Source organism: Phytophthora parasitica (assembly GCF_000247585.1).
Source record: "Phytophthora parasitica INRA-310 unplaced genomic scaffold supercont2.3, whole genome shotgun sequence".
Taxonomy (NCBI): domain Eukaryota; phylum Oomycota; class Peronosporomycetes; order Peronosporales; family Peronosporaceae; genus Phytophthora; species Phytophthora nicotianae.
This window is the reverse complement of record NW_008648989.1, coordinates 2,832,938-2,843,996: the sequence shown is the minus strand read 5'-3', so window position 1 is coordinate 2,843,996 and position 11,059 is coordinate 2,832,938. Positions and strand designations below refer to the sequence as shown.

Sequence of the window (11,059 nt, the reverse complement as noted above, 5' to 3'; positions counted from 1 at the left end):
ACGACGAGATTGTATTCCGACGAAGGCTGAAACAGGGGCTATTTCAAAAGCGTGTGAGCCTGGTGGAATATTGTGGCTGCGAGGACGTAGTTGAAATGCCTAAAAGAAACACAGCAACAGCCTGCACAGTCGACGCCCGCTCGAGGTTCGACTACTCAGCCAACTTTATGAACATGGTAATCTCCTCCGGCGTTTTCTGCTGTCGGACCAGCTCGATCAGGAGCTCCTGTTTGCGGACCGTTCGGCGCTCCTGCAAGTCATCAAGCTTTTGATGCTCTAATATAGCCTGATTTTCATTCCACTGGCGTTTTTCTTCCTCAAGTTTAGCTTCCAGGAACTCAATCTTCGCCTCTGCGTTGCGTGCAAAAGCTTGAGAGAGCGACATTCGTGTTTCATGAGCAGCGGAGTGTGATGGCTTGCTGTCAAGATTGCACTGGTTTCTTGACAGGCAGCGGGGCCTTTGTGTTCGTGGTTAGGATTGTCTTTTTGAGTGGATTCCTCCCCTTGCTCGTTTTTGCCCGCTTCGACGACTTCGTTGGCGCGGGGTCAGCAAGTCGCTTGCGTTGAGGTGTGTTGAATGCGGATTCGCACACTTGCACAAGAGAATTCGGTGGAAGGCGTCCTGTGTCTGAGAAACTGATAGTGATGTCGGTGAACCGGGAGAAAATAGGGGTCTGGCCAACATGACGGGGGTAGCAGTGGGTACATCCTTCTCTGTATTATCACCATCGTCACTTTCCTCAGCGGTATTGCTGCGGCCACTGGTGGTGCTTGTTGGAGGGCTTCACTCGAATGGGCGAGTTCCGACACTTGCTCCGACGTTACTGTATGAGCGTTCCCTTTAAAATTTGTGGCGCCCCCATTAGCCCCTAGCTCTACCGTATCGTGGGGTTTCATATTGGGGCACTCACCAAAAAGAACGCGCATTCGAATGTAGCATGGACACATCTTCTCAAGCTTAGCCAGGAGCGACGCACTACGGTCAACTTCACCACCCGAAAGACCCATGCCAGTTCCGCCATGGTACTTGAGAACCTCTCTGAACTTTTTAACGTAGTTCTCTCAGCGTCGCTGCATGTTTCTGGCTTTCAAGCTCGCATGCTTCTGTGTCTTAGCGTGAAGGTGAGCAGCCATCTGAGCGTACGCCAAATTCTTTGTGATCTTTGCCTTCCCTCCGACGTTTGGCTTCCCACTAGTTCTGTATACGCTTTGAAAGTTGTCGGGTATCTCCATCCACGCGACTAGGATCTTGATGTCGTCTTCAGTGAGATGCGGGTTCTTCGCGTCGCTTGCAGAGGTCATGGTGGAGAAATCGTAGTGAGGAGAGTGAGAGGATCGAGGTTTCGCAGGAACGGACCAAATTGCAAACTGCGATCCTGGCTCAGGCGAGAGAAATTAGGCGCCAAAGCTAAGGCGCGAAGATCCCATCTAAGTTTTGGCGCGAAGTTTTAAACGCATAGTTTGCGGCGGGTGATGGATCAGGCGCGAGGGAGAATGATCTTGCACCCACCGATATTTTTTTTCTCCAAATTATGGTCCCAAACAAGCACTTGATCGGCTTCTAAACAAGCCACCTCCGGAGGTAGCTTGTTTCGGGAGCTCTCGAAACCAGCGACTTTTCGTCTCCAAAATCAGTCAAATCGGCGCCGGGAAATCAGCTCTTTTTTTTTTGTTGGAAGTTTGAGTCCCCCTAATGTTAGAGCACCACAATTTGAACTTTGTTGTATCAAAGATCCAATGATAATCACCTTCTTCTGCGACATCGACTTTGTCTTAGGAGAAGCATTCCAGCATTTGATAAAGTTCTGTACGAAACCAGCTTCCACTCTTCAATTTACTTGTGATACAAACCCTGCTGCAATAAGACAGGCACTAGAAAGTGTAATTTAACACACGAAAACGTAAGTATAGCACAAGGAAAGTAGTATTTGTTATACCTTGAGCCAATACGTACACTTTAATCCTGGATCCTTACAACTCGAGGATTTGCAGTATTAAACTCGATAGTGCATTTGGTGGTGGTCGCAATTCGTGGGGCAGCTTGAGCAGCGATTTTTCAAGTTGGCGTATGCAATGATGTCGTGTAGAGTGTCCAACTTCTCGTCTGCAGTGCGAACAACTTGAACTCGTGCGAAATGATGCCAAGCGTAGGAGAACGGCATGCTCCGCCACGGTTGCATTGTAAAGGAGACAAGTGGTACTCCAATATCGATAAACTATGTTGGTTTTCATGTGGATTGCAAGTGACATTGAAAATAGTTGTTTTTCTAGGACTTGATATAAAAATTGATTTACGGATCAATCCAACATGGTACTAACTACTGTTTAGCTTGCATCTTACTTAACATATTAGATTATTAGCAAGTCGCCCAAGCGTGACGTACCCGAAGTGAAATAGAGGAGGATTGGGGGATAAAGTTTTACCTGCCCCCTCAGTTCAACTTCGACTCCTTCAATTTAAAATCAAGTCAATTACTTGCATAGTAATGCTTTCAGTTCAGGTTGGTTTACTTCCTAGTTCGTTTAGTTTACATCTCATGTCTTCTCGATCGACACCATTTCGATTTCGTTCTAAGACAGGCTTTAGTGATTCCACAAACTATCACCTCCAAAATACAGAGAATATAATGTCGCTTATTTATCAATTTGAGGGGGTTTTTTTTTTTAAAATTACATACTCCAAACCGGATCTTCCCTAAATCTTTATTTTTTTGATTTCGTGTTGCTTGAATGTCGTCGTAAGAATAATCAAACAACCAGTGTCCACCACACCAGATTCATGTTAAACAACCTGAGCTGGCGGGAGCCAATCAGCAACCCACACAAAGCCAGATCGTTCCATCACAAAACGCCTCCACACCAGCGAACACCATGGTCAACGCCGCCGCCGACGCCAAGAAGAAGTGCGTCTTTTACAGTACCCCCTCCTCTTCATGCCAACTCCTCACTAATTCTATCTCCATTTTTCCAATACATAGCGAGGGTAACGAGGCCTTCAAGAAGCAGGACTACTCCAATGCTGTAGCCAAGTACACGGAGGCCATCGAGATCGACGCGACCAACCACGTCTACTTTTCCAACCGCAGGTGCGTCCTCCTCCTCTTTATATAAATGTCCATCCTTCTAGTGTCATCATTCTGGCGACATTGGTGGACTCTCTTCTCTCCCACCAATTGATTTCTCGTTGCAATTGCCAACTGACGTCACTCGTTCCATTACAGTGCTGCTTACGCTGGCTGGGGCAAGTTCCAGGAGGCTGCGGACGATGCTGCCGAGTGCATCCGTATCAACCCTCAGTTCGTCAAGGGTACGTGACGTTATCTAACGGGATAACTCATTTTTTCGGTGGTACCCAGCCATCTTTTTAATTTTATTTTACTGTTGAAGCTGATTAATTTGTACGGTACGATGTACAGCTTACCACCGTCACGGTGTGGCGCTCAAGGGTCTGAAGAAGTATGACGAGGCTCTGGCCACGCTGCGTGCCGGCCAGCGCGTGGACTTCAACAACGCTGACCTGAACCGTCTGGTGACGGAGATCGAGCCGCTGCAGGCCCGTGCCGAGCAGGCCAAGCGCTCAGGCATGAGTCCCGCTGAGCTGCTGAAGGAGCGCGGTAACGACGCGTTCAAGAGCGCTGCCTTCGAGAAGGCCATTGAGCTGTACGGAGAGGCCATCGAGGCTTGCAACGACAAGCCCGGCTCGGCTCTGGCTCTGTCGTGCTACAACAACCGCGCGGCTTGCAACCAGCAGCTCAGCAACTTCTCCGGTGTCATCCGCGACTGCACGCATGTGCTCGAGTACGACGAGAAGAACCAGAAGGCTCTGCTGCGACGTGCTCTCGCCTACGAGGGCCTGGAGCGCTACCGTCTGGCTCTGCAGGACATCCGTGCGCTGCTCGCCATCAACCCTTCCATTGATGTACGTTTTTGGCAAAATATTTTTTTGTGGCCAGTTTACTCATTTTTATCGCGTTTTCATCGAGCAGATTGCCAACAAGGCTCAGCACCGTCTCAGCAATTACGTGCGCCAGCTCAAGCAGAATAACTAACTGCATGAAGGGGAAAGTTGTCAAAACAGCTACGTTCAATGAACATCGGCAACGTGATGGAACGATGTCGCCAGTAGAGGAAGGCCTGATCTGATTACCCACGCGTGGGGAAGGTGAGGACATGTGATGGTTAACAGGCAGGCTGTTGAATTTCTTTCGTGTTGATAGGTATTGCTTTCATGTGTTTTTGGTTCTTCCATTATTTTTCTATAAGGCAAACTTTTTATGCCTTCGCGTTATGTATGGAAGTTTCGTTGGATTTGTTGAGGCGGAGACTGGAGAATGCTGCGTAAAAGGATAATTCCCCGTTGTGCGGATCGGCCGGATTGGCTCTCGGTACTCCTGCTGTTGCACCTGATGACCAGGAGTTACGTCCGACAACTTACGACTGGCATTTACCGGCAAAAAGGTGGAACCCTGTCTCCACGTCTGCTCAACGAGCGGTGGAGGAGGTTGCTTGCTTGTCACTAAATCTGGAGCGAAGAACGACTCGAATGTACGAGTTGGCGGTGCCAATACATCAAACTCATTAAACTGCCTTGGACTGCTCTTTAGAGTGAGATGACTGCAGGCGTTATTGCTGGACCATCCGCCGTTGCGTTGTTGCCTTGACGGTAATCCCTTCCATTCTCCATTCAATTGGCGAGACGAGAAGGAGATTGCATTTTGCGGCGTTCGAAGAATTGATGAAGCGGCAAGGGTGTTCCCACCATCGACAGTCTCAGTCTGCGTATGTCGGCTTGTGGGGGAAGACATTTTCTTCTTATTCTTAATGCTCACTCTCAATAATGTCAAATAGCGTTGCCACTCCAGGTCTTCCCCCGTATCGACGCCTTTATCTCGTAAGTTGCTACCTCTTCGACCACTAGTTTGTGTGACTGATTCTGTGAAAACTTTTGCGTGTTGACATTGCAGCTTCAGTTCCAATTCCTCGATAGCCCGCCGAGCACGTAGCTGCTCTGCAATTCTCAGATGCTCGATCGCATCATTTTCGCTTCTGGAACTGGTTTGCGTTTCTCTTTCCACAACTGTTTTGACCTCTTTCCGATTCCGAAATTCCTGCTCAAGTTTTTCAAGTCGTTGTTGCAATATTCGTTGCTCTTCTTGCCGCATCTTTTCGATGGCTCTGACCTCGTCATTGACACTGGATTGTGTATCCCGTATTGGCGTTCTAGTCTCTTTGAGCAATTTCAATTGTTGCAACTCCAATTTCAGTTCGCCAAGTTCCTGTTGCAATCGCTGTTGCTCCAGTTTCATTGCCTCAAGTTGCCGTTTTTCCTCAATTCGTTGCTCTTCACGCTGCCGTTCTTCTGCTAGCTGTTGCTGTCGCCGAATTTGTTTCAGCCGTATCTTTTCCGCTTGAATTATGACTAAATAACGTTTCCGACGTTGATATGCTCGTATCCGGTGTTGGATTCGAAGCACTGCGCGTTGCAGTTCTCGCTCCTTGCGTTTTTCTTCTTCTCGTCGACGCATTTCGGCCTGGATTAAGCGCATCAGGCGTTGCCGACGCTGGTGCGATCGAGTTTTCCGTTGAAGCTTGCGAACTGCCTGCTGAACTTGCTGTTGCACTCGTTCGATGAGTTCACGAGCCTCTGGATGGTTTCGCAGTGGATGTTGAGCGCACAAACGCGCTGTTGGTGCGTGGAAATACCAAAGCGTTTTGCCAAATTCGTAAATTTGCCACTGACAACTATCCATGATTCGTGTGTGTAGCTCTTGAAGTGGCTCGCTTAGATAAGCCACCAAGTAGTGTTCACGTTCAAAATCCAATTGTTGTATGAGGAAAAGCTTTTTGCGACGAATATTAATCGGTAGAGCAGCCTCCTCAGCGGCAAGTTTTGCCAATTGCGCGATTTGAGCATCCTGAACATCTTTTCGCCGCGCGAACGGCACGATTTTGGCTGATACTTGAGCGAGATTGTGCCGACGAAATGTCAGCTCGAGCGGTGAGGCAAGAGATGCCCGTGATGCCACAATCCACAGACGACGATAAATATCAGCTCCACTGGCACCCCTATCGACCAAAAATCGCTCACCATTGATCTCTAACAAGGTGTTTTCAACTTGCACGCTCGACATTTGCTGTAGAGCGGCCCGTGTGTCTTCATCTATAGATGAATCATCAGGTGCTGGAATGGCTACCTTACCGATGACAACCAATTCGAATGGGCCTGTGATATTATCCAATGATTCAAGTAGCGCCGACGAAGATGCCAAGCTGTTACCAAAGTGCAGCGGCGAGGAAGTTGGTTTTCTGATCTCTCCGGCTTTCGATACAGTCTGGCCATCGTTGAATAATGTGATCGGGCTCTGAGAGTCCGTCCGGTCTTTGATGTTGCCTCGGAGCTCGAGTTGCAAACCGTAGAACGACGAGACGAGAGTTTTATCCAGCAGCACAGACGTCTGCGGTGGCCAGTTATGGATGAGGCGTACCTGATACATGGCATCAGATTCGGTGTCGACGACATCGGAAGTCGCTTTAGAGGCTGCTTCAACTCCATTGCCACTCATGGAATGTGATTCCGATCGTGCCTTGTTAGAGGAATGACGGGCGGGACATTGACTAAAACACAAATGCAGACAGGAATTTTGAAAGGGCAAAAAATAGTTTTCAATCAGCAAAACTTCGAAACTCCTGATATCATCATTGTCGATGTAGTGATTGCAATAATTGATGCCAAGGATTCAATTGCGGGTGGTGGAATCATAGAAACAATGAGAGTGGTTTGATGAGCGTTGACCGAGCTATTTGGCGTTTTCGAGGCGAAGACACGAACACAAAGGAATAGCACACTCAACTTTTTGGTCGACTGCTATTTTCTTTGATGTACAAATGAATTCAAGTTAATACGGGCACGTTTAGAAATACTCCTGCGGTTCGTCAACCTGGCTTAGGTCGGGAAGCGGTGGTGTGGCTGGTCCAGGGATGAAACCATCTTGGGTGCTGTTCAGTTCGGTGGGTACAAAGATCCTCCGACGGAGATTTCCCTCTTCATCGATGTACGTGTTGGTCTTGGATGGCGACATCGCGGTACTGTTCTCCGTGACATCTACGACATCTCCGAGGGATTCTAAGCTTAGGTGAAGCTCTTCGTATCGCCGTACCCGCTCGGCCACTCGCTGGTTCGCCTTTTTCAGTCCCTCCTCCTTGTCAATCTTGGCTTGGTATTTGAGTACGGCATTCGCTGCAGCCTTCCGAGTGGCTTCTTCGCCAAGTTGTATCGAGGCTTTGCGACTAGCATGCTTCTCTACGCTGCGCGTATTGACTGACGTGTGTAGTTGCTCGTCTGGCATTACATCGCCAGCATCTGTGATAGAGGCACCTCGCTGGATCATCCTGCGAGTCACACTACTTGATCTGCGCAGAACGCCATCTTTATCCATGTACTCAGCCTTTCGGTCAAGTCCTTGGCCAAGATCAATGGAGGGAGACCTGAACGGTGACTTAAGCTGCATGTATGGCGACATCGTTCGCAAGTCCTCGTTTCTCGACAAAAGTAGGAATACCTTCAGGGCTCATGCCTTCAACAACAGCCTTGTATCCGATAGTGTCTATCAATAGTTGCAATGCTTGGGGTCTTATTACGAAGGTGACCGTCTTGGTAGGACGGTAGTCCTGATGAACGGCCCGGATCACTGATGTTGAAGTGCTCAAAACAATTTTTTTTTTAATCATAACCGTTGCCACTTCAGCAACTAGTGTTCTTGAAAAATATTATTTATTTCAGGTGTTTTTATCAGCGAATCAAAAGACTTATTTCGAATTTCATCCAATGATCAGCTATAATTTTCTCCCTTCGTTCTAGATTTCGTACAAGAATTTCCCCCTCGCCACAATTGGAAATCCTGCAGTCATGACGGTGTCTGGGGACATCTGCGCTTTCTTCTTCGAGCCCGTGTACGACCCTGATGCACCGCCTCCCGCGCCACCTCCACCCCCTTCTCCGACTGCCCCCAAGAAGCGCGGACGCAAGAAAAGCGTGTCGCTGGGCGGCGCCAACCGCCACCGATGCAAAGTGTGCCACAACGTTTACACTCAAGCCGTGAGCACGGGCTACACTAACCTGCTCACGCACCTGCGCATCAAACACCCAGATTGGGAGGAAATGTTCAAGTCTCAGCAACTGCAGTCAGTTACCCCTGTTGCTCCGTCGACAGAGGAAAATGCCACGGAACTTTCCACCCGCTCTCGGTCGCCATCGGCAACTCCATCGGCAACGCCATCGGCAAATTCGTCTGCACCCAAACGTGTGCGTCCGTCAGGGGCAGGACGTAAACGTGGCCCTGTGTACGAGCACTTTGAGGACGCGCCGTTGACTCCCGGCAAGAAGCAGAAGACCATGCGCTGTGTGTATTGCCACGAGGACACGCCGCAGCTCAGTGCACGTTTGAAACTGCATCTGTCAACGAAATGCCCGGAAGTCCCGGAGGACGTAAAGACGAAATACGCTGGAGCTGTGGGGGTCATGTCCAACAGGGTAGAAGGTGCTGTGGCGAACAAGAGCGAAGCGGCCGCCAAAGAACCTGTGTCGCCGTCGACAAAGCCTGCAACAACAGCGTTCAAGTCGCCGTCGACAAAGCCTGCAACTTCGGCAGTCAAGTTGCCGACAAAGTTGCAACAAAGATCTTCACCTTCAATTGCCGCGAAACGTAGTACTGTCAATCTTCGCGTCTTCGAGGAGAAACTCACCGCTGCAATGATTGCCACTGATGCGCCTTGGAAATTGCTTGACAATGCGCAATTTCGAGAGGCAATGGAGATGTTGCATCCCGTGTCTGACACTTTTCCGTTGACGGCAACTCGTGCTCGCAACGAAGTGCTCGATCGCTTGACTCAGACGTACGATCGCGACTGCAAAGACATTTTGGCAACGTCAAACACAGTCACGTTGATGGTTAAAAGCACTGATGTTGCCCCTGATGGAACCAAGAAGGCGACGTACGTCGCAGTGGACGAGTGGCGACGCGCCTTCGTGCTGGCAGAGGGTAGTAATTCCTCGACATCGCCTTATGTTGCTGAAGTGTTCTCCATGCTGTCGACACTACCATCAAGCAGTGCGAAGATTTTCTTATGCACTCCAACATCGGGAACTTACGCGCGTGCGCGTCAGGAGCTGCAACCCAATGACAGTGACTCACGCAACCTGATCACTCTTATGGGCGTGTGCATGACGCAGCAGACGGCGTTGCTACTACATGAACTTTTGCTATGCAGTATGTCACTGGAAGAAGCTCTCGACAACGCTGGACTGATCGGAGATGCTCTCCATGCGTTGCCGTCGTTGCGCAATCGTGTGTTGCAGGGTGTCTATGGCGATAACAGTGCTGATAAAGCTGTTAAGGCCTTCAGCCAAGTGTCAGCCACAAGCTGGCGCTCTGTTGCAATGGCAGTGAAACAAGCAACTCGTCTGGAAAGCTTCCTTCGTGTTGCCATTTCGCAAGAATCGAAAGATTCGCCATCATCGCTGCAAAAGTTGCGTGCATTGGTTGATATGAGTAGCAGCGACATCGCCTGGAACACCCTGAAAAACACTGCGCAGTTGCTGCTGCCGCTGAATTATTTTTCAGCACTAAGCGAGTTGCAAACCACAACGTCCGGCGAGTTGCTAGCGCTGTGGATTTGGCTCTTTGGCGCTGCGACGCGTTCGCCTCTTTTTGATGGCAATTCTCACCCTCTGGCGACGAGTTTCATGCAACGTTTGGAATGTTACGTGGAGGAACATTTCATCGCGTGTATGGTGCTGGATCCTCGCGTCCATGGCGCTGGACTGAGTGTGTCAGGCTTGCGTCGCGCTCGCGGCATCACTGTCCGTGTGGCAACTTCGTTGATCCCGAACTTCAATGAGAACAACTTCATCCGGTCGTATAACGACTATGTGAAGCAACAGGGAGACTTCGGAGAGCCTGGAGTATGGAACGCCGCTAATACGTCCAACCCCATGGAGTTCTGGGGCGACTACGAAGGTGATCCGATACACAACCAGCTTGCGGTAGTGGCCAAGACTGTGTGCTCTTTCGTGCCACACACATGCTCACTGGAAGAGCTGTGGGCTGACACGCAACAGACTAAGGTGGTGGATACTACAGTATCTAAAGAACAGGAGAAGTGCACCAAGATTCGTCACGCCGCTGCACTTAACGCTCGAGCAAGTGCGAAGGAAGTTACGAACAGGTTCCAACCACTTCTTTCCATTGAAAACGAGCCGTCGATTGAAGAATTTCTACAGTCGAACGCTGTTATTCAAGGCGGTGATGAACTAGATTCTAGCTCTCATAAACTGGCGGTGCGCTCAGTAGTGGAGAGCGTAAAAGACGGCTTGGAGGACGACGTGGCTGGATCGGACGCACGCTCCATGGCCCTCGATGCCTCTTGGTTCGACATTAGCTCGGCCGGACTGGACAAGATCAAGCGTGCGGTGGAGAACTACTTGAATGCTGTCATTCAGGAATAGGTGGGGAGTTATCGATTTGACCTGGAGACTAGCGAGTTGGCTGTAGTTACTTGTAACGTGTGCATATCAATGGTCGCTTTTTGTAATCCGTTGCATCTTGCATTCGGACTTTCATATCCTCCGGATAATGACTCTGCTTATTATCTTTACAAGTCACGTGCTATCTGGTGTAGACTCTGACTTGTTGAAGATATGACCGGATATTATTGAATGATTGGTTTTCGAAGGTTGCATCTTGAAGCGCCGCTGAACTTGTGGATCCGCGGCAGCATCGACCAGCAAGTGTCAAATAGGGAGGAATGGGCCAAGTATGCAGCAATATAATGGCGCGTTGCTGTCAATCTCGGCGACATTCAAGTGTCCAGCACAAAGAGAACAAGGAACCGCTCGTAGTCGAAGACGAAAGTTGGAAGCGCTGGAGCTCCTACAACCTCATCCACCATCCTTCTGCGACTACATTGCAAGACTACGAGAAGTACACACCTCCAGCATACATTGGCACAACTCAACAGCCTGCCGAAGCCGTCTGGGAAGTATAATCTAGCACCAAAAAAA

The 11,059-nt window shown here is 49.5% G+C and overlaps 6 protein-coding genes across 6 annotated transcripts; 2 read left to right on the top strand and 4 right to left on the bottom strand.

Moving 5' to 3' along the window:
• Nucleotides 1-2: 2 nt before the first annotated feature.
• Nucleotides 3-517, bottom strand: PPTG_02027 (hypothetical protein). Its single transcript, XM_008895418.1, has one exon. It carries the CDS (start codon nucleotides 383-385, stop codon nucleotides 152-154), a length of 234 nt encoding a protein of 77 aa, XP_008893666.1. The 5' UTR covers nucleotides 386-517; the 3' UTR covers nucleotides 3-151.
• A 368-nt stretch (nucleotides 518-885) lies between these two features.
• On the bottom strand, nucleotides 886-1,302 carry PPTG_02026 (hypothetical protein; the record flags this gene model as incomplete). The annotated part of the gene is made up of 1 exon (XM_008895417.1): nucleotides 886-1,302. The coding sequence occupies one exon, from the start codon at nucleotides 1,300-1,302 to the stop codon at nucleotides 1,063-1,065; it is 240 nt and encodes a 79-aa protein (XP_008893665.1). The 3' UTR covers nucleotides 886-1,062.
• A 1,496-nt stretch (nucleotides 1,303-2,798) lies between these two features.
• PPTG_02025 (hypothetical protein) lies at nucleotides 2,799-4,699 on the top strand. The gene is made up of 5 exons (XM_008895416.1): nucleotides 2,799-2,903; nucleotides 2,979-3,086; nucleotides 3,222-3,307; nucleotides 3,417-3,919; nucleotides 3,987-4,699. The coding sequence occupies exons 1-5, from the start codon at nucleotides 2,872-2,874 to the stop codon at nucleotides 4,047-4,049; spliced, it is 792 nt and encodes a 263-aa protein (XP_008893664.1). The 5' UTR covers nucleotides 2,799-2,871; the 3' UTR covers nucleotides 4,050-4,699.
• PPTG_02024 (hypothetical protein) lies at nucleotides 4,257-6,563 on the bottom strand (the record flags this gene model as incomplete). Its single annotated transcript, XM_008895415.1, has 1 exon — nucleotides 4,257-6,563. The coding sequence occupies one exon, from the start codon at nucleotides 6,561-6,563 to the stop codon at nucleotides 4,257-4,259; it is 2,307 nt and encodes a 768-aa protein (XP_008893663.1).
• Nucleotides 6,564-6,843: 280 nt separating this feature from the next.
• Nucleotides 6,844-7,520, bottom strand: PPTG_02023 (hypothetical protein; the record flags this gene model as incomplete). Its single annotated transcript, XM_008895414.1, has 1 exon — nucleotides 6,844-7,520. The coding sequence occupies one exon, from the start codon at nucleotides 7,518-7,520 to the stop codon at nucleotides 6,912-6,914; it is 609 nt and encodes a 202-aa protein (XP_008893662.1). The 3' UTR covers nucleotides 6,844-6,911.
• Nucleotides 7,521-7,868: 348 nt separating this feature from the next.
• On the top strand, nucleotides 7,869-10,635 carry PPTG_02022 (hypothetical protein). The gene has a single exon (XM_008895413.1). It carries the CDS (start codon nucleotides 7,907-7,909, stop codon nucleotides 10,502-10,504), a length of 2,598 nt encoding a protein of 865 aa, XP_008893661.1. The 5' UTR covers nucleotides 7,869-7,906; the 3' UTR covers nucleotides 10,505-10,635.
• Nucleotides 10,636-11,059: the final 424 nt, after the last annotated feature.